Source organism: Agelaius tricolor, unplaced genomic scaffold (assembly GCF_023055355.1).
Source record: "Agelaius tricolor isolate 1412-34295 unplaced genomic scaffold, bAgeTri1.0.p SCAF_17, whole genome shotgun sequence".
In the NCBI taxonomy this organism is placed as follows: domain Eukaryota; kingdom Metazoa; phylum Chordata; class Aves; order Passeriformes; family Icteridae; genus Agelaius; species Agelaius tricolor.
The window spans coordinates 15,358,740-15,377,650 of record NW_027269277.1 but is presented as its reverse complement, the minus strand read 5'-3'; the positions used below and the strand labels follow the sequence as shown (position 1 = coordinate 15,377,650).

General features: G+C 57.9%; 3 protein-coding genes across 7 annotated transcripts in view; 2 read left to right on the top strand and 1 right to left on the bottom strand.

Annotated features, from left to right (window-relative positions):
* Window positions 1-2,573, bottom strand: part of MED12 (mediator complex subunit 12) — a 35,173-nt gene extending 32,600 nt beyond the window's left edge. For 2 of the 4 annotated variants that reach the window (XM_071442586.1, XM_071442585.1), the window contains exons 1-3: window positions 2,106-2,573; window positions 1,661-1,765; window positions 652-843 (exon numbers count right to left, since the gene is read on the bottom strand). In XM_071442586.1, the coding sequence (XP_071298687.1) occupies window positions 652-843; window positions 1,661-1,765; window positions 2,106-2,204 (396 nt within the window). In that variant the 5' untranslated portion in view covers window positions 2,205-2,573. The remainder of the gene's footprint in view (window positions 1-651; window positions 844-1,660; window positions 1,766-2,105) is intronic. The other 2 variants (XM_071442583.1, XM_071442584.1) reach the window with 1 other exon arrangement.
* A 100-nt stretch (window positions 2,574-2,673) lies between these two features.
* Window positions 2,674-7,532, top strand: IL2RG (interleukin 2 receptor subunit gamma). The gene is made up of 8 exons (XM_071442598.1): window positions 2,674-3,962; window positions 4,789-4,879; window positions 5,116-5,303; window positions 5,423-5,565; window positions 5,670-5,832; window positions 6,279-6,384; window positions 6,454-6,538; window positions 6,641-7,532. Exons 1-8 carry the CDS (start codon window positions 3,869-3,871, stop codon window positions 6,842-6,844), a joined length of 1,074 nt encoding a protein of 357 aa, XP_071298699.1. The 5' UTR covers window positions 2,674-3,868; the 3' UTR covers window positions 6,845-7,532.
* Window positions 7,533-8,571: 1,039 nt separating this feature from the next.
* On the top strand, window positions 8,572-15,877 carry LOC139597340 (sestrin-3-like). Of its 2 annotated transcripts, none has more exons than XM_071442596.1 (9): window positions 8,572-8,792; window positions 11,464-11,667; window positions 11,865-12,047; window positions 12,163-12,399; window positions 12,515-12,626; window positions 12,842-12,960; window positions 13,310-13,500; window positions 13,792-13,936; window positions 14,477-15,877. In XM_071442596.1, the coding sequence occupies exons 1-9, from the start codon at window positions 8,727-8,729 to the stop codon at window positions 14,564-14,566; spliced, it is 1,347 nt and encodes a 448-aa protein (XP_071298697.1). In that variant the 5' UTR covers window positions 8,572-8,726; the 3' UTR covers window positions 14,567-15,877. The 2 variants fall into 2 exon arrangements, with proteins under 2 accessions (XP_071298697.1, XP_071298696.1); XM_071442595.1 differs by having other exon boundaries at window positions 12,824-12,960.
* The last annotated feature ends 3,034 nt before the right edge of the window (window positions 15,878-18,911 follow it).

The following is an 18,911-nucleotide window of genomic DNA, read 5'->3' as shown; positions in this document are numbered from 1 at the left end:
TTTCCACAGTGCATACCAGGTTCACAAGCACCTTTTTTGTAGGCTTCCCCTGAGAGAGAGCTATCCCTCTTGCTATCAGGCCTGATAAAATGCCAGATTAAGACCCTTCTTTCATACTCTACAGAATTCACAGCTATAAAGGGAATATCTATCCCTAAACTCCAGGGCATAGAAATACTGTAGCCTGGCAAAGACCACATGTACTCTCCTCTGCTGAAAAGCAGAAACACCTCACTGCAACAGAAGTCTGGGAAGTCATTTAGGTGATTATTTTCAGTAATTCTCACTATGACTTTTGAGAACTCGAGAAACCCTCCACAACAGAAATGTCCTAATCTAAACAACAGACCAAAGGCAACAGTGGCAGCTCTTTGGAAAAACAACTGAACCTTAAAATAAATCAGTCATGTCCTACAAGCCAAAAGGCAAAGCTGAACACACCTCAAAATAACAAGCAAGAGACCAGATCTCAAAGTGTGGATGACTACAGTTAGGGCACTACAAATCCCACATCCACTCTGCAAGCTGAAAGCTTCATAAGATGTATAGACAAGGAACTTCTCCAAACAGTAAAGACCTTCAGAAAACCTCAAAAAACAAGCACAGATTAAACTCTGGCAGAGAGGCCAGGTTGCCTCTCCTGTAACATACCTTCTTAGCAAGATGAGTGAGGGGCTTAGTTCCAGCCAGATCTGTGAACCAGTTGTTTATGGCACTCTGAGAACGTGCTGTCACCAGCCAAAAGTTATCCTTCTGGTTGACCTGGGGTTTCCGTCTGCCCGTGTCAGGCAGGGTGTTGCACCGCAGCTTTTCTGCAATAATACTGCTAAAATTGGAGCTGATCTGGAGGAGAAGGAAAAAAAAAGGATTCATTACATTTCAGAGATCAAAGACCTGATCAGAGTGCTTAAAATTTATCACTCATTTATCACTCCTACCAGAAGTCTCACCAGTATCAACTTTTGAAACACAAAGTAACTGCCAATAACTCCTTTGCTATACTTGCAGAGATTAATGTGTCTAGACAACTCATACAATAATCAAGCAGGGACTTAAGTTGAGATGGACACAACCACTTAAAAAATACCTGTCAAACCAGACAAGGCTCCTCAGACAGAAGTCAACCAAGGAAAACAAATATCCTGAGCTTATTGATTGCCTTCCAACCCAGGTCATTACTAGTTGTTTTGTCAGGAAGTCAAAATCTTGATTTCAGAGACTGGAAAATGGAGTTGAAGCCTATTATATAACTCCCATTTTTAAACTTCCAGATGTTTCACGAAATCATACTTTCCTTTTACTATGGTCATCATGTAACCAAACCAATAGGGAGTTTCTCTCTCCGACTATCATAGTCTGGTGCTTTAATAGCAGAATTTAAGGAGTCCTAGATGCTGGCTTAACGAATACTGCAGACACAGACCTGCCCCTAAGATGCACTGAACCAGACAAGAACCCACTCTCTCAGAGGTGGGACACAGTTCTAAACGAATGCAGAACTTGGATTCTACAGAAACGGAGGGTCAAGTCTTAAAAACACCCACACAAAAGGGGAAGACCTGGTAGTTCTCGACATACGGAAGGAACGAGACCCAAGACTGTGCAGGATCCAGCCGCCTGTCCTGCCAAACCCACCCTCGACCGGCGGGACGTCTCTCACCTTCGCCGGGTTGAAATTGACATTTTTGGCACTGCCGTGCTCGTCCCCAGACACCGCCGGTTGGTTATTGAAGCCTTGCTTGACATTCAGCGCAGTCAGCTCATCCTGCGGGGGAAGGACGGTCAGCAGGGCCCGGCCCGGCCCGGCCCCTCCGCGCCCACCGCCGCAGCCTCCGTCCCCACGGCGAGGGCTGAACCAGGCGAGGCCCGGCTGCTCCCCCGACCTCCCCCAGCCCTGGCTACCAGGCACCACCCAGGGCAGTGCCGGGACACGGCACCGGGGCTCCCCCGGCCCGGCCGGCGCCCCCCACCCCCGGGGTCCCGGTGGGACGGCGCCCCCTCGCCCAGCTCCCGGCCCCGCGCCGCTAACCCGGCGCTCCCTCAGGTCCGGCCCCGACACAGCGGTCCTGCACCCCGGGTCCCCCCCACACGCCCGGCCCCCGCACCTCCTTCTGCTTGGGGTCCTGCGGGTACACGTCAGGCGGGCCGAGGCGCGGGCGCTTGAGTGGACGGTGCTCGTAGCTGAGGACGCCGAAGGCCGCCATGGCGGGCCGGCCGGGCCACAACAAGGGCCGCCGGGGCCGCCCGCGCCTGCGCGCTGCGCCCTGCGCCGGGGCAGGTGGGCGCCGCCGAAGCCGAACCGAAGGAGCACGGAGAATCCCGAGCGTCGCCGAAGAGACCCAAGTGTTGCCGAAGAATGCCGAAAATTAACGGAGAGACCCGAGTACTGCTGTGACTGGACCGAGGACAGACGAAAAGCACCGAGAGCAGCCGGAGAGATCCGAGAGTGAACGGAGAGAGCCGAGAGTCCCCGAAGCGGGGACGAGCGAGGGACAAAACAGCGTTGAGCGCCGCAGGCGAGTCCCGAGCAGTGCCGGGATGGCCCGAGCCCGCTCCGAGCGAAGACGGAAAGTGTCGAAGAGGGACGGGGCAGCCCGAGCGGCGCGCGCGCGCCCCCCGGCGGAGGCGCCGCGCCGGTGGCGTGTCCGGAGAGGATCACGTGATACCCCCCTCGCGCCCCCGGCCCCGGTACCGGGGCACCCCCAGACCCCGGCCACCAACACCCCGTGCGGCCATCACCGCACCGGCAGCAGCCCCCGCGGGCACCGGCCGTACTGTCACACGCACCAAGCCCCGCTGCGATTCTCTCCTGCAGCCGCCCCCTCCGACTGCCTCGGTGCCTCCCAGTGATGCTGCCAGGGATCCAGGCGGGCTGAGCGCTGGGATCCCCATCCCAGCCATGCTCCTGGGGCAGCCCAGGGGCGGTGAGCCCTACAGCATGAGCCACGGGAACACGGCCGCATGAAATGGGGGCTCCAAGAGGTGTGAGGTGTGGGAACTGAGCAGGGAGGGTGACACAGTCCCGGTGGGATGAGCCAGTTGAATGTGCTGTGGGGTCTCAGTGCAGTGGGTTAGCTGTGCTATCCTAGCGAGATTGTCAAAAACGAGAGCAGGCTCCCGGTGCTAAGGTGATTTCAGCATTTCTTGTAAGAAAAGGAAAGGCCCAAAGCAAGGGGGCCCCGGGCCGAGCAGGAGCGTTCCCGTCGAGGATGCTGCAGCGCCGGTGCTGGGGCTGCTCAGCAGCGATGGCCCCGATGTCCCAGATGGAGCAGCACAGATTCAGTGGGTCAGAAGCCCCTTTTGATCCTGTTTTTTGTCCCTTTGGATTGGTTTCTTTTTGGATCCTTCATTTGCATGAAGGTTTAAGGTGCTCAATTGGCCATGACAGTTGTGTCCAGGCTGGCTCGTGGTGCACTTTACTGAGGTGTGTTCTGGTACCTTGAGTACCGGATTTCTTATAACTACCCTTTTAACCCCTTTTACAATATAACATCCAAACTAACAGTACATGCTTAACGATCTATCAACTATTTTACAACAGTATCTAACCTATTTTTAACAGGATGAGCCATGGAGTTCCAGTAGGATGAGGCATTGGAATTCCACTGGGTTGAGCCATGGAGTCCCAGTGGGTTGAGCTGTGGAATCCCAGTGGGATGAGCTGTGAGATCCCACTGGGATGAGCTATGATGTCCCAGTGGGGTGAGCTGTGGGGCCCCTGTGGAGTGAGCAGTGGTCCCCATAAGGCAGCCCTTGGGGCACGCAGGATGCCCCGGTGCAGGCGGAGCCATGGGCAGGAAGCAGAGTGCTGCGGAAGCCGGCAGCCCTGGCTGAGGCTGCTCGCACGCGTCCTCACTCAGCAGCCCCCATGGCGGCTCTTGGCGCCTTCCTCGTGCCTGTCCTTCTCCTCCTCGTCCTCTGTGGGCTGGGTCCCTACCCTGCTGCTGCCGACAGCCAGCCAGGTAAGGGGGCACAAGGGAAGGCCACGGGCCCCTTTTGTGGTTGGGGCTGGGGACTGGAGCTCCCCAGTGATGGCGGGTGAGGACAGGATGTGGGGCTGTGTGGGCTGGCGCGCTGTTGTGGCACGCACTAGGGACCCTGCGACCCCTGATGTGTCCCAGGACCTGTGGCACCTGTATGGCCCCTTGCAGTGGGGCTGCCAGGAGGGTCAGGCCGCACCAGGGAGCCCTGTTGGGGTGTCCTTGTGCCCACTGCAGTGCTGGAGCATTTCTGACCCCGTCAGCACCCTGGGAGTGCTCCTGCCTCATCACTCTACTGGCAGATCCTATTGGTCTGTGCCATGTGAGGGTGTTGGACAGGATGGTCAGTGGATCTGCACTGGCTGCCCTTTCCTTCCTGGTCCCCTCAGTAGTGCTGTGCACAGGAAGGGGACAGGACACAGAGGTGTTTCTTTCCACCTGGCACTCTCATCCCAGCCACTGTTTTCAGAGAAAAAATGCACTCCTTGCCTGGCTGTCAGTAAAACAACAGCTTTCTGTGGAAAAAGCCTCTCTGTATCTCTGGACCTCCTGGGCTGGTGGGAAGGTGCCCTCCATCTCCAGGTGTAGAAACAGCCTGTTTGCTCCATTGTGTTGCATTACAGCCCAGGAAAGCTTGACCCTGCCTTTCTCCTGCCCTTGCAGTGCTGGTTGATGAGTTTGGTTCACATGGAGGGAGGCTCATAGGGATATGTGGGGATCTGGCATGTGCCATGTCTCTCTGGTACACCCCTGGGCCTTGGCACAGCCACCCACCACTGCCATGCCCAGCAGTGTCTGTTGCTTGCAGGAGTGGAGTGTGTCTTCTTCAACGAGGAGTACATGAACTGCACGTGGGGGAACAAAGAGATGCCCACAGTCAACTACTCCCTCTTCTACTGGTAGGTGCCCCTGCCCCATGGCCAGTCCTACAGCAGAGTGTCCAGCAGCAGGTCCCTGTGCAGGGGGGCTGCTGCCAGCATTGCTGGTCCATCAGGCCTCTCCTCCTCTCCAAGCCCAGGGTGGGGCAGGCTCTGTCTCCAGAGCAAGCAGGATGGGATGTGCTGGGGAGAGGGGTCCTGGTGAGGGCTGGGGCATGTGAGGCTTTGGGGAGTCCTGGTAACCCAGTGTGGCACAGGTACAAGAACACGTCTGACAAGGCGGTGGAGTGCAAGCAGTACCTGCACCATCAGGGTGTCAGGGTTGGCTGCCACTTCAAGAAGAACGAGCTCATCCAGTTCCAGCCTTTCCATGTTCTCATCAATGCCAGCGTTGGAGGCAAGACCCTGGAGATCCCCAGCAAGCACATGGAGCTGCAGGACCTGGGTACAGACTGGTGGGGGGACCCCCCTGTCAGTTCTCAGAGCTCCCCTGTGGGCTCCCAGCTGGCAGCAGGGCACTGGCCATGGGGCCAGCCCTCACTGGGCATCACCTGTCCCTTGCAGTGAAACCAGAGGCTCCTGTCAACCTGACCATCCACAACATGAGCAACAATCAGCTGCGGCTGACGTGGGCCTCCCCCTACCCCAAAAACGGGTGCCTGAAGCACGCTGTCAAATACAAGAGCAACAAGGACACCAGCTGGACGGTGAGAGCCCTGGGCACGGCAGCCTTGTGGCTGTGCCTGGGGTGAGCTGTGCACCAGCCTCCAAGATGGTCCCAGCCAGCAGCTCAGGGCTCATGTCTCTGCAGGAGCTCTCGGTGAATGGAGATGTCTTCTCCTTACCCAGTGTGGACTATGAGAAGTCCTACACCTTCTACGTGCGCAGCAAGATCAACAAGTTCTGTGGCAGAACCCAGTTCTGGAGCGAGTGGAGTGTTCCTGTCATCTGGGGCAGCAACTCCACGAGCAAGGGTATGTTCTGAGGGCTGCAGTGGGATAGGATGGACTGGAGCATGGCAGGGCTCGCAGGTGAGAGATGGCCAAGCAAGCAGAGAATGGCCTGAGGCAGCAGCTGTAGGGACAAGACCCATCTGGGCATGTGGGGTGCTGGCAGCAGCATCCTTTGTCCTTCTGGAAGCAAAACACACCCCTCCAGTGGGACCTGCTGACTTTTGCCAGGGGCTTCTTAGCACTGGAGGGCATGGCTGGGCCAGGACAGGGACACCAGCTAGTTATGGTGACAGGATGGCAAGGCTTGGGGACAGGCCCCTTCTCCATGCTCTGCTCCCAGCTGAGCCCTGCCATGAGCAATGCCATGGACACCCATGGAGGGCCACCCATGGAGGGCCACCTGCAGTCCCACCCCACTGCCGTGCTGGTGTGCTGTCTGGGGATCAGTGTCACCCCTCTCCTTCCAGGCGTGGTGGAGGATCTGTACTGGTTTGGGATCCGCACGGTCTTGGTCCCCATTGCCTCCTGCCTGCTGCTGCTGGTCCTTGTCATCCTGCTGGTGCGCATGGAGAGGTGAGTGTGGGGAGCTGCCAGGGCCAGCAGCACTGGGGCTCTTCCCTCTAACACACCTCTCCTGCACAGGGTATGGGTCATCCTGATGCCCCGAATTCCCAACCCCAGCAAGAATTTTGATGAGCTATTCATCACCCACAACGGCAATTTCCAGGTAAGGTGGTGCAGGCAGCCCTGCCCTGGGCTCACCCTGGCTTTGTGGGGTTGGGGCTGGGCTGGGTGGTGGCTCATCCTCACCCTGCTCTGCTCCCTGGAGGAATGGACTGGAGTCCCCAAAGATGTTGTGGAGAGCTTCAAGCCCAACTACAGCGAGAACATCTGCTATGTGACTGAGCTGCCACCCAAAGACAGCCACGAGCCCCTCTGGGACAGCAGCAACCATGCACCACCTCCAATGCCTGGGCCCCCAGCTGCCCCCAGTGAGCACAGCCCCTACCAGAACAGCTATGGGAGGCTGTGACACACACCTACACTCCTGCATGCCCCATTCTCCTCAGCTTTGCTGCCCAAACCTTACTGCTCCTCAGGCCCTGCTCCCTGCTCCTGCCATTTCTCTGCCAAATGCCCTGTATCCCCGATCTTGCTTCCTGCCAAGTGCCCTCTCTGCTCCCAAGCGCCCACAAGCACACCCAGGGACGTGTCCTGGTGAGTGGGCAGCTGCAGCTAAGCAGGCAGGGGCCACTAGCCAAGTGACACACTTGATGAGGAGACACACAGGATGAGGAGTCCCAGGGGGGCCAAGTGTGGAAAAATAAGGAAAGATAGGCAAGAAAGATTGTAAACATGCTCAAGTGTCTTGCAGCTGATGTAGGAAAAACACATATACCATACTCATGTTGTTTAGCTTTGTGTATTCAGTAAGTAGAACTTGTGTGTTTAGATAACACGGGCCTGTGATAGACTTAGTGGCACCTTATTTAACATGCTTGAGATTCCTGGCCTGCTGTGGGAAAGATCAAACCACAGTGGTAAACCACAACTGCACAAATCCTTGATAAACAGGCAAAAACAGCAGGTTCAGTGATCCTCTAGAGTGGACCAAGATCCACAGTGCCTGCATCCCTGCTTATGTGCCTCTGCCTGGGTGCTGCTTGGGGGGGTCCTGCAGTTGGTGAGGTAATGAAAATAAAATTCCTCTTTGCCTTTCATCCGTGGTTTTGTGGTTGTTCCTGTGTCCTGCCTGTGCTGGCTCAGCAAGCCCCAGTGTCATCCTGGCCATTCCCTCAGGCCTTGCTGCTCCTTCCCCTCTGTCCCCAGGTTCCAGTGGCACTAAAGCTCTGCCTGCCAGGGGATTGCTCAGGCTCGTCCTGCGGGGTCTGGGGAAAGCTCAGAGGTGCTCTGAGCACCTCTGACCTCCCACACACAGTGAGGCAAGGGCCACTCCTGCTGTCCCACAGTGGCAGCGTATTCATCAATAAACATCAAGCACATGGATGAGTCCCCTCCTGGCTGTCTCACAGGGCTCCCTGCACACTGGGGTGATGTGCTGTGACCTCACTGGGCAATGGGCTCTGCTCTCTGGCCTCTCCAACTACTTCTGGGGCCACCTCAGCCACTGCTGCTGTCCCTGCAGATGAGCAGACTTTTCTGGCCAACACAGACTGCAGCCCCCTGCAAATGCTCTTACAGAATCCCAGATTCAATTATGTTGGAGAAGATGTTGGAGATCATTGAGTCCAACCTCTGTCCAAACACCACCATGTCAACCAGACCACAGCACTCAGTGCCACCTCCAGTCTTTCCTTAAACACCTCCAGGGACAGTGACTCCCCCACCTACCTGAGCAGTCCAATCCAATGTCTGATTGCCCTTTCTGGGAAGAAATTCCTCCTGATGTCCAACCTCAACCTTCCCTGGCAGAGGCACAGAAGAGCACACCGTCCCATCCTATCACTGCTTGCTTGGGAGAAGAGTGGGACCCTCAGCTGGGCCCTCGGACAGCCAGGCCCTGGCACTCCTGGATCCTGGCACAGCCGGACCCTGGCACAGCCGGGCCCTGGCACAGCCGGGCCCGGGATGGGGTCCCGGCCTGGTTCCCCGCCCGTCCCGCGGTGCCCGGGCGAGGCGGCAGCGCCCCCCAGCGGCGGGGGCACCCCGCGCCCCGCCCATCCCGCTGGGGGCGGGGCCTGCGCGCCCGGCCCCGGTAACTTTCCAGCCCTGCCCACGTGGTGCGGCGGCGGCCGCCCCCTGGCGGCGGCGATTGGCGCAGGCGGGCCCGCCCCCCTGCCTGCCGCGGTGCCGGCTCTGCGCTGCCGGCGGCCGCACCGGGCGGGGGCACCGGGCGGGGGCACCGGCACCGGGCACCGGCACCGAGACTGCGCTCGGCACGGCACGGGCTCACCATGATCGTGTGTCCCCAGAGCGTGGAGCACCCCCGAGGAAGCCGATGCCAGCGGCTGCCGGGGCAGGTAGGACCCGCCCCGCCGCCACCACCCGAGCCCGTACAGGAGCACCGGGCTTAGCCCTGCTCGCCGCCACCGGGCCGGCACGGCTAGGGCACCAGCAGGCCGGGGCATGCCCGCTGGCGGTACGCGGGACGGGCGAGGCTATGCGCTCACGATCCCGCGACCGGCGGCTCGGTCTTGGTCCTGGTCCTACTGCCGGTGCCGGTGCCGGTGCAGGTCCCGGTGCGGCGGTGGCGTCCCCGTCCCCTTTGTGCGGGATGCGGGAGGCGCCGTGGCTCCATCACTGCCAATCAAACTTGTTTTTCTCTCTCCGCCTGCACTGCCCGCGCCGCTCACCGGGGGCGCTGCCGCCGCCGCCGCCCGCACAATGGGGCCCCGGGTACCGGCCCCGGGTACCGGCCGCGGGCACCGCCGTAGGGGTCCCTGCCGCAGGCACTCGTACTTGCCCCGTCCTCTCGAATACCCAGGCACAAGGGCCGGGCGAGAGGTGCTGCCGCGGCACCGTCTCCAGCGAACGTTACCGGAGGAGCCACCGGTACCGACGGAGCCGGGCGAAGGGATGAGCCCCGGCCGGGCGGGGAGCGCGGCGGGATCTACCGGCCCGTCTCCCGCACATCCCGGCGCTGTCCGGGCTCCTTCAACCTCCTGCCTTCTTGATGTGCTCACGGCTGCCGGCCGGGGCGCCGTTCCCCCGGGGGTCCGCCGGGCGGGGAGGGGACGAGGTCGGTGGTGGGTACGGTGGGTACGCATTTGAGGTGCCTGTTAAGAGTTCGGGGGGCTCGGACACACGAAGGTTCCCCCTGGGGAGGGAGGCGATGCTCCCACAGCCCAGGAGTGCGAGTGGATGCACTCCGGGAGGAGGAGGAGGAGGGCTGTGGCCGAGGAGGATGAAGAAGGTGGCACCGGGGCCAAGAGAGAGGCTGAGGAGGCAGAACTGAGGGAATGTGGCAGGCGGTGCCGGTAGGAGATAGCCTGGGCTGAGCTGGTGCCTTTGGGAGTGGGCAGTTTAGCCTGGCCAGGGGCTGAGAGCCGAGGAGGTGGCTGTTCTGCACCTTCATCCCCCCCTTCCTTCATCATCTCCTTCCAAGACACATCTGCCTGGTTGTTTGCTCCATCATCACCTGGACAAGCGGAGTAAGGAGAGCTGGCAGCACCAAAGGCTGAGCCATGGTTGCACAGCTCCTTTCTAGGACCGCCTTTCCCCGGGGGAATGGAAGGGCTCTCAGCTCCTCCACCTCAGCCCTCCAGGACAAAACCAGGGCTGTGGCCCCTTGGGTGTCCCCACAGCATCTCATTTCCCCAGGCAGAGGGACTTGGTAGGGGGCTTTTGCAGGTCACTTCTGGCTTTCATCCTTTCCTGTCAATCAGAGAAGCTGGTGCTTTTCATCTTTCCATTTTAATATGAGTTTTGGGGTTTTGTGGACCCCTTTTACCAGAGGAAGTGAAGAGGACACTCTAAATGTCAAGTAAACCTCTTGTTACTTGAGTGATGGTGTTTTCACCAGAAGTGCAGGATGATGGAAAATAGCCTGAGCTGCTTCCTGCACTGCCTCTGTGGGTGCAACTGCTCTGTGCTGCCACACAGCTCACCCCTGCTCTGTCTGCCCCTCACCCCTGGCTGCTCTGCAATGCTCTCTGTGGTTTTGGTGGTTTGCAGAAGTGCTCCTGGTTTTCTCCATTGTTCCCATGCTCCAGTCACCAGGCATTGGGTGCCTGCACCGGAGAGCCAGGTGGAAGGAACAAGACAGGGCCAGAATTTCCCAGGAGAGATTTCAGTTCAAGCCTGGGAGAAGAGATGCATCCTTTGCATCCAGGGTTGCTGCCTGGGCTCCCACACGTGAGCAGGAGCTGTGGCTTCCTGTGTGACAAGGGTAGCACCTGCTGTACCTGTAGCCCGGGGTGGGCAGGCTGCAGGTGCAGACCATGCTGTTGGCTGGGAATTGTGGCAACACAGTCCTTGGAGCACGGCAGCTGCCTGGGCATCTTTCCAACATCCCTGCCCTCTGTTCCCACCACCCTCTCAGGAGGGGCTGGAGCTGTGCTGGACCCTGGTGCAAGGCTGGCGTGGGCATTGCTGGGGGTGTTTGGGCCCCCCTTGCCAAGCTGCCCATCTGTGTTTTCTCTGGTGGGCAGAGAGCTGTGCTCTGTGCTGCAGAACCCACTCCCATGCTGTCTGCTTGGGTAACATGTGGGGAGCTCTTCTGTGTGCTCCATGATCACATGGAAGGTACCAGGACATGGTTTGCCTCTTGGCTTGCCAGGGCAGGAGCCTGGCAGCCCCTCTGCTGCTTCTACAGCTCTCTCACATCTTGGTACTGGGCAGGAGGGCTTGTGCTGGCAGATGGGCTGCTCCATTCTGGAATGTATTTTGTGTTGTGTTTCTCCTGATCTGGCCTTGCACCACTACAAGGAACATCATTCCTGGTTTGCCCTTGGTTCAGCTCACCACGCAGAGCCTTCTCCCAGACAGAGACCAACCTGTGTATCTTGCTACCTGTCCTCCTGCTATCTGTGTCACTGAGCAGTGCTCCGTGTGATGGACTGTGAGTGTCCCTCTGGCAGCACCAAGCTGGGAGAGGGATCTCTGCCTCTTGCAGAGCCTGGGCTTAGCTGGGGTGTGCTGCTGCAGCAGGGGCTGCTCTGGGAAGAGCTAAGCAGAGCGTGTTTCCTGCAGGTAGTGAAGATGTCCAGCAGCGACCCTGAGTGCCCCCAGTTCCTCTTTGTGAAGGTGCTGGCAAGCCGAGGGCGGCTGGAGGCAGTGACCCAGCAGATGGGATACCACCCCCAGTACCTGGACAGCTTCCTCAAGACACAGCACTACCTGATGCACATGGACGGCCCCCTACCCTTTGACTGCCGGCACTACATCGCCATCATGGTGAGCCCTGCTGGCACCTGCCAGAGGGGATGGGGGCTCTGCTCAGCCCTGTGGGGCTCTCCTTAACCTCCAGCAGACAGCCTGTGCCGTGGGCTTCTCGTCAGGGGCCAAAATCACAATGTCCTGGAGGTTAAGTGAGAGGTGGGTGTGGGGGCCTGTCCTGCTGGGGCAGTGATGCTGATGTGCTGCTCTTGCAGGCAGCAGCCCGGCACCAGTGCCGGTACCTGGTGAACCTGCACGTGCTGCAGTTCCTGCGGGCAGGGGGGGACCCCCAGTGGCTGCGCGGCCTCGAATTCATCCCCCCCAAACTCCGCAACCTCAACGAAATCAACAAAATCCTGGCACACCGGCCGTGGCTCATCACCAAGGAGCACATTGAGGTACTGGGAAGGGCTCTCAGCCAGGGACCAGGATGGCACTGGGGACAGCAGCATCCCCAGGGGCTGCCAGCACCCTGCCCATGTGTCACATTGCTGGTGTGTCCATGTTCTGCAGAAGCTGCTGAAGATCAGCGAGTGGAGCTGGTCACTGGCGGAGCTGGTGCACGCTGTCGTCCTCCTGGCACACTGCCATGCACTTGCCAGCTTTGTCTTTGGCTGTGGCTGCGAGCAGGATGAGGGGCTGGGGGGCCGAGGCTCGCTGAAGCCCCTGTCACTCGGGAACCAGTGCTTCTGTGAGGCCACTGCCAGCAACAGCTACGGCCAGGAGCTGCTGCGCATCAACCGCAAGCGGGTGAGCCCCGAGGGTGGCTGTGCAGGGGATGGATGGGGGCAGAGGGTGGCTGTGCAGGGGATGGGGGGATGCCCCTGGGAGCACTGCCCTCACCCCCAGGCCTGTGTCTGTGCAGTCCCTGGACTCCTGCATGGAGCTGGATTCCCTCCGGGAACGCATGCAGCGGATCCATGTGGAGACTGAGGGCAGGGACGAGATGAGGCTGCTGCAGCAGGACCGAGAGGAAGGTGAGGGGCAGGGAGCAGGGTGGGTGTGTAGGGTGGGAGTTCATGTGGCACCCCTGTGTGTTTGTTGCTCCTCTATGCCTTACATTTTCCATGATGTGTGGTTCAGAGGGGCTTATGGGATGCATGTGGGGCAGAGCAAGGGCTGGTTGATGTGGCTGGGAACAGGGCAGCTGAGCACTGCTCTGACCCAGCTGCAGGGCTCTCCCCTCTTGCAGATACTGATGGGGAAGTCACTGGTGCCACCAACCTTGCATGCTACATGCAGGACCCTGACTTTGGATACCAAGACTTTGCCCGGCGTGATGAGGATCAGACGCAGGTGTTCAGAGTCCAGGTAAGACTCCTGCTCTCTTGGTGGGCAGCAGCTTGGGCTGCCCCTCCCCTCCCTTCCCCTCCCCTCCCATAAATAGAGTTGCCCATGCAGATGCCCTGTCCCACTAGGGTTGAGAAGAGGGAGGTGACTTCTGTCCCCAAGGGTTGATGATTTTTTTCACATGGCCCTCATGGAGGCAAGGGTAAAAATCATTCAAAAGCTGCTTGATTAGGGATGTGGTTTGGGCAGAGCTACCTCCAGAGCATATTCACTGAATTCTTCTGCTTCCTGAGGTCTCCAGCCCTTCTTCCTGGGAACATGCTGCAAGCTTCTTTTTGCAATTGCAAAATCCTCTTGCTGTGCTCGACAGGACTACTCCTGGGAAGACCATGGCTTCTCACTGGTCAACCGGCTGTACTCTGACATTGGGCATCTCCTGGATGAGAAGTTTAGGATGGTGGATGGTCTGCAGAGCAGTGCCATGGCCAAGCGGCAGGGCTGTGAGCCCTCTGTTTTCAAGCGGGGCATCTGGAACTACATCCACTGCATGTTTGGCATTAGGTAGGGAAACCAACCTCATGGTCCAGGGCAGAAAACTGAGCTGGCCTGGGCGGGAGGAGGGTAGGGCACTCAGTCTGTCATGCAGATGAGCATGGAGAAGGGACAGATGCCTGGATTTTGAGACAGGCAGGGAACAGATACTGAACTGCTGTGGCCAGGGCAGGGGGCTTTGGGGCAGGGTTTTGGTGCCTGGTGGATGTTGCCATGTGCCCCCTGCCCTGTGGCTGTGCCATGCCCCAGGCAGGCCACAGGCAAGGTGCTGGCTGTGACTCTCCCCTGTGCTCTCCACAGGTACGATGATTATGACTATGCAGAAGTGAATCAGCTCCTGGAGCGAATGCTCAAAGTTTACATTAAAACTGTAACCTGCTACCCAGAGAAGACAAACTCAGAAATGTTTGACAGGTTCTGGAAGCAGTTCAAGCACAGTGAAAAGGTGGGATAGCTGGCCCCTGGCTCTGGCTGCGGTGGGGCTGGGAGCAGGCAGGGGCTGCAAGCTGAGATGCTTTATGGGGTGTATGGGAGGTTTTTGAGCCACTAAACCAGTCTGAGGCAGGTGGGGGGAATGGAAACTGGCTGTTTGTAAGGAGTTGGGCTTAGTGTGGCATGGGGCTGCCCACTGTGATGAGACCAGGGGCACCAGCAGCACAGGCATCTCCAATGTCATTACCCCAGTGGTGAGTGTTTCCTGGCTCTTTCAAGCTGTAACTCACAGGAGCAGCTGCTGTGGGTGTCAGGGACTGTTGCCGCTGCCAGCCTGGAATGCTGGTGCCAAGTATGCAGGGGACTCCCTGGCACGCAGCTCTGGGAAGCAGCTACAGCCTGCAGGACTGGGAGGAGGGGAAAAGGGGAGCTGCCTGAGCTGGAAAAATTGGTGGCATTTTGATATGAAAGACTCACTTGCCTAGGTGGGCAGTTGCTTGCACTGCTGAGCACAGCACACTTCAGCTGCCTGAGCCTCTCTGTGTTCCTGCAGGTCCACGTGAACCTGCTGATCCTGGAAGCCCGGATGCAGGCAGAGCTGCTGTACGCGTTGCAGGCCATCACCCAGTACATGATCTCCTAAATGCTGGAGCTGCGGCAGGGCCCGGCAGCCTCCTCTGTCCCTGGACTCGTGTGGGACCCTCACGCTGGGACCGACAGCGAGGGATTCCTTGATTTAGTTCACTTGACTCTGTTGTTCCTTTTTGTTGGTTCCCCCCCTGCCTTGTGGGGGTCACTGAGTGGCCCTGTTACGTGCAATTACCAAACTGTGAGGCAAGTCCGTGCTGCTGAGATGCTGGAGACTTGAACATGTCCAAGGAGGACTGCCAAAAACATGGGGAAGAGGGAAGTGGGAGGGGACTGGGGCCAGATTAGAGGGATGCTCCTTGCCTGGGTGCTGTGGGAGCCTCAATGGCACAGGGAGGGCAGAGGGGACAACTGGCTTCCTTCCCTGTGCTGCAGTGGCTGCTCTGCTTGCAAAGCCACGCTTGGGCACCCGTCCTCATTGGGGTGGTGTCTCTCACTTGGGAACAGTGGGGGCAGCATGTGGGTGTGTTGCAATGTTCTGAGTTGCAGGGTTAGGCAGCAAGAGTGCTGGCTCCTAGCAAGGGCCCTTCCCCAGGACAGCAAGGGGATGCACTTGCTGCCTGCGTTATGTCCCTTAGGTCTGTGTGCCAAACCCTTCTGGGATGGACAAGGGATGACCCAGCAAACTCCAAACTGTGAAGCTCTTGCTGGCAGAGCATCCTCGTGCTTTGCTTTGTCCGACAGCGGGATGAGAAGGTCTTTGACAGTGTTCAGGCACTGGAGGTTTCTGCTGGGGACTTGGGCAGTCCTAAGCCCCTCCTCTGCTTCCCATCAGCAGAGAGACAGGAGAAACAAGGGAGGCTTGTTAATGTGTTTGAGTTAATGTGATTTGTATCTTCCTACCACCATGAGAGGGCTGAGGTCCTGTGTCCAGTCACTTGCTTAACAGCATGGTGGAGGAGCCTGTGGTCAGCACAGGTAAGCTACAGGAAGCTTCTCCTTGAATGTGGGTTGGGGGCACTCCTGGGCCTGCCCCATTTGAACACAGGCAGCCTGTCCACCAGCCTTGCCCTCTGCCTGGGGGGCTACACCACCATTCCTCCCATCGCCCTGGGCTGCTCCCTGCCTGTGCCACAACCCCTGGCTGGAGAGGTACAAGGGCACCAGTGCAGGCTCCAGAGCGCAGCCACAAAAGGGGAATGAAGCCACCCGTTGTAAGTGGGAGCCTGAAGCAAGGGCAGCTGTCGAGTCAGCCAGTGCACGCTGCTTCAGTCGACCTGTTTACTGCGTAAATATACGGGGAGAAAACCTTGTGTATGGAAGCTACAGAAAAAGCCTATTTTTGCTATAAATATATTATGTTTGACATGGATGTGTGCTTTATTTCTGCTAGATTTTGGGAAGGGGATCCAGACTTGCATGGTTGCTGTGAAGGCAGGACAGCAGTGTCTGGCTGAGCACAGCACTGAGATGGCCCAAGTGTCAGGAAACCCCCCATGCATGACCCATGCTGGGGTCATGCAGTGACAGCTCTGGTCCATGGCCTGCAGCTGGTCACTGAGGCTACACCTATCCTGTTCAGCTCAGCTCTGTCCTCTTGCCATGCTCAGATAAGCAACTGCTGCAGCATTGTGTGTTTGAGAGGAAAAGAGGGAAGTTTTTCAAGGGGCTGTGGCATTCTAGCAAGGAGGAGTGGAGTGTGCTAAAGGAAGGAGCTGGCTGGTACCTGGTCACACATGGCCAAGGTGGGGGTGCTGCTTCTGCAGCTGAAGAAGCAGCATTTTGCTCACACTCCCAAGCAGACGCTCAGTGAGCAAGGCCAGGAACCAGGACCAGCTTTTTCCTGATCCATGCTGCTGATGCTTTCCCTCCACTGGGCCCAGGCCAGCTTGTACTGGGCCAAGTTGGTGCCTGGGCAGTAAAATGCCAGGACAACTGGTGCTGGGTAGTACCAGCTCAGTCAGTACTGGTGCTGGAACAGTGACACCAGTGCAAGCATGACTGGTGCTGGGACAGCTGCCACCAGGCTTGGCTAGCCAGTGCTGGGACTGCCTGCTGTACTATCACTCAGCCCCAGTGAGGGCTGGGCAGGGCCCAGGCAGCTGGGGGTACTGCTGGCTGCCAGGGGCAGCATTGGTTAAGCACAATGCCAGCCAGCTTGCCAGACTCCCTGCTGTCCCTGCAACAGCAGCTCCATCCCCTGCAGGGCTGGGATGGGCCACAGCAGCCAGTTCCCCACAGGGCTCACTGCTGGTGAAGCCAGCAGAGCACCTGCAGTGCTGGGCAGCCTGGGCTGGCTCCCAGCCTGCTGCCAGCAGCACCCTCACCTCCCACCACCACCCCGTGCTGGCCAGGAAGGGGACAAGGCAGTGACAGCATGGCTCTGGCTGGGGGTGAGGGGCTGCCTGTCCCAGGTGATGTGAGGCTGGCTCCCTTTTACTTCATCTCTACACCCGCACTAAGGGCTGGCCTTGGAGCTGCCACACGCTCCAGATCACAGACAAATACCAGCCACACCAGTAAGATGAAAGGCTCCATGCTTTCCAAACCTGACCAGAAACAAGCAGAGCTGCTGGCAAGGCCAGGAGAGACTGCAGGGAGTCACACAGAGCATGCCACAAGTCTGGCAATTTCAGCACTTGGGTCCCTGTCCTGGTGGCCCCTGCATCCTTCATGTGCTTGGGCCAGGATATTCCTCCCTATTGCTCGGTGGCTGGAAGAACTGCCAGAGTACAGAGTGCCTCACCTCTGCAGGAACCTTCCAGGAGATCCTGCACATGGGAGCTGGGACACTGACTGTACTGGGGATTACCCAGGGGAGGATGCAGGCACATGCCCAAAGCAGTAACTGAGTTTCTTGCAAAGCCTGTAGCAGAATGAGGCGCTGGCAAGTACAGCCAGGACTGCTTTTGTAACAGCCAAGCCACTCCCAAGCTGCATGGTGGGGGAATGGTGTCCTAGCCCATGGACTGCACCAAGTCCCACTGCAGCAATGGTACTGCCACAGCCCCTACAACCCAGCCAGAGTCAGGCCTCTGGCTGCTGCTCTTAGCACAGCTCTGAAGGGGAAATAACAGCACACGAGCTGAGGACAGCTCAGTAGAAGGCAGAGTGCACCCACCACATCCCTGTGCCCCAGCCCTCTTTCCTCACACAGCACCACAAAGGCCACGTGCAGAGGGCAGAGCCTTCCCCACTGTGCTTCCACACGTGGGGCCATCCCTGGTGGAATGCAGGTATTCATCGACCAGCAGGGGTTGGAGGCAAAGCAGGACTGTGGCCAGAAACCCAGCTGAGCAGAAAACCTGTTTTTTGCACTGGCTTCAGGTACTGCTGTTCTGCAGACAACTACCCATAGGCCAGAACACTTATGGTGACAACCTGGGAGAGCTACGAGGTGTCCAGGACTGCAAGAAAGGTGCAAACACAATGCATTGAAACCACAGAACACAGGAGACTCTTGGTGGCTACTGAAGACAGTGTCACACTCATCAAAAGCAACCCTGAGCCAAGGCATTCAGGTCCCATTTTGTTCTCCTTGGCAATGCTTAAATGGCACAGACCAATGCTCAAAGAGGTAAAAAAAGTGTTAATGGCTACTGAGCAAATGCATGGCCCCTGTTGTGAGGCAAGTTTTGAACACATTCACCCTGATCCAATCAGCTGCAAAATCTTGGGCATTTTGTGTTTCCAAGAGCACCCATCATTATGTGCCTGCAAGGAGCCCTAAGTACCCAAGGAACAGATGAGGGGCAGAGAGTTCCCCTAAAGATCTCCTCCTAATTCCCCATTTTTGCAAACTGGGTTAAATCTTGAAGCAGGACCCTTAAAGAGCCCCTTAAAGTTCAGTTATTTGCATTAACTGTAGTGAAGAATAGGATTCAAAAATAATATACTGGGCATTCAAAGCTTTGAATGAAAATTTTCTGGCTGTACACATATTGTGCAATTTCACAAATGAGCCTTTACCCTCAGCAGTGTTAGAACATCCCCAACTTGCCCTCTGTGTGTCTAACCTGGCCAGTGGAATCCCTAGTCTACACTCCTTCCCTCGTTTCTCTCTCATCTCCTTACCTGCCACCACTGCTGCTGACACACACAGATATTTGAATGTAGCTATACAAAACAGAGTCACCTTCAGCACTGAGGTCTAGAAAGCCAAGAAATGAAGGGACTGAAACAACTCTAGACTAGTCCTGCAGGATTTACAACTCCCCAGGGTCAGTTTTAGGGCTTGGCACCCCATGGATCCCCATGCACTGCAAGCAAGTTGTAACAAGGGGCTCCACACACTGCAGGGCACAGCAGAGACTCTGTGGGTGTCACACTGCAACCCTTCTGCCTCTGGCCAGCTAAGGGGCATTCCACTGAGGGGGACCCCAACAGGTGAGGATAGCAGA

Coding starts and splice junctions, on each gene's coding strand:
- IL2RG (XM_071442598.1), top strand. CDS start 3,869: ATGGCGGCTCTTGGCGCCTTCCTCGTGCCTGTCCTTCTCCTCCTCGTC. Junction 3,963..4,788: donor TGCTGCCGACAGCCAGCCAG/GTAAGGGGGCAC, acceptor TGTTGCTTGCAG/GAGTGGAGTGTGTCTTCTTC. Junction 5,833..6,278: donor CAGCAACTCCACGAGCAAGG/GTATGTTCTGAG, acceptor CTCTCCTTCCAG/GCGTGGTGGAGGATCTGTAC.
- LOC139597340 (XM_071442595.1), top strand. CDS start 8,727: ATGATCGTGTGTCCCCAGAGCGTGGAGCACCCCCGAGGAAGCCGATGC. Junction 12,400..12,514: donor TGCGCATCAACCGCAAGCGG/GTGAGCCCCGAG, acceptor GTGTCTGTGCAG/TCCCTGGACTCCTGCATGGA. Junction 12,961..13,309: donor CGCAGGTGTTCAGAGTCCAG/GTAAGACTCCTG, acceptor TGTGCTCGACAG/GACTACTCCTGGGAAGACCA.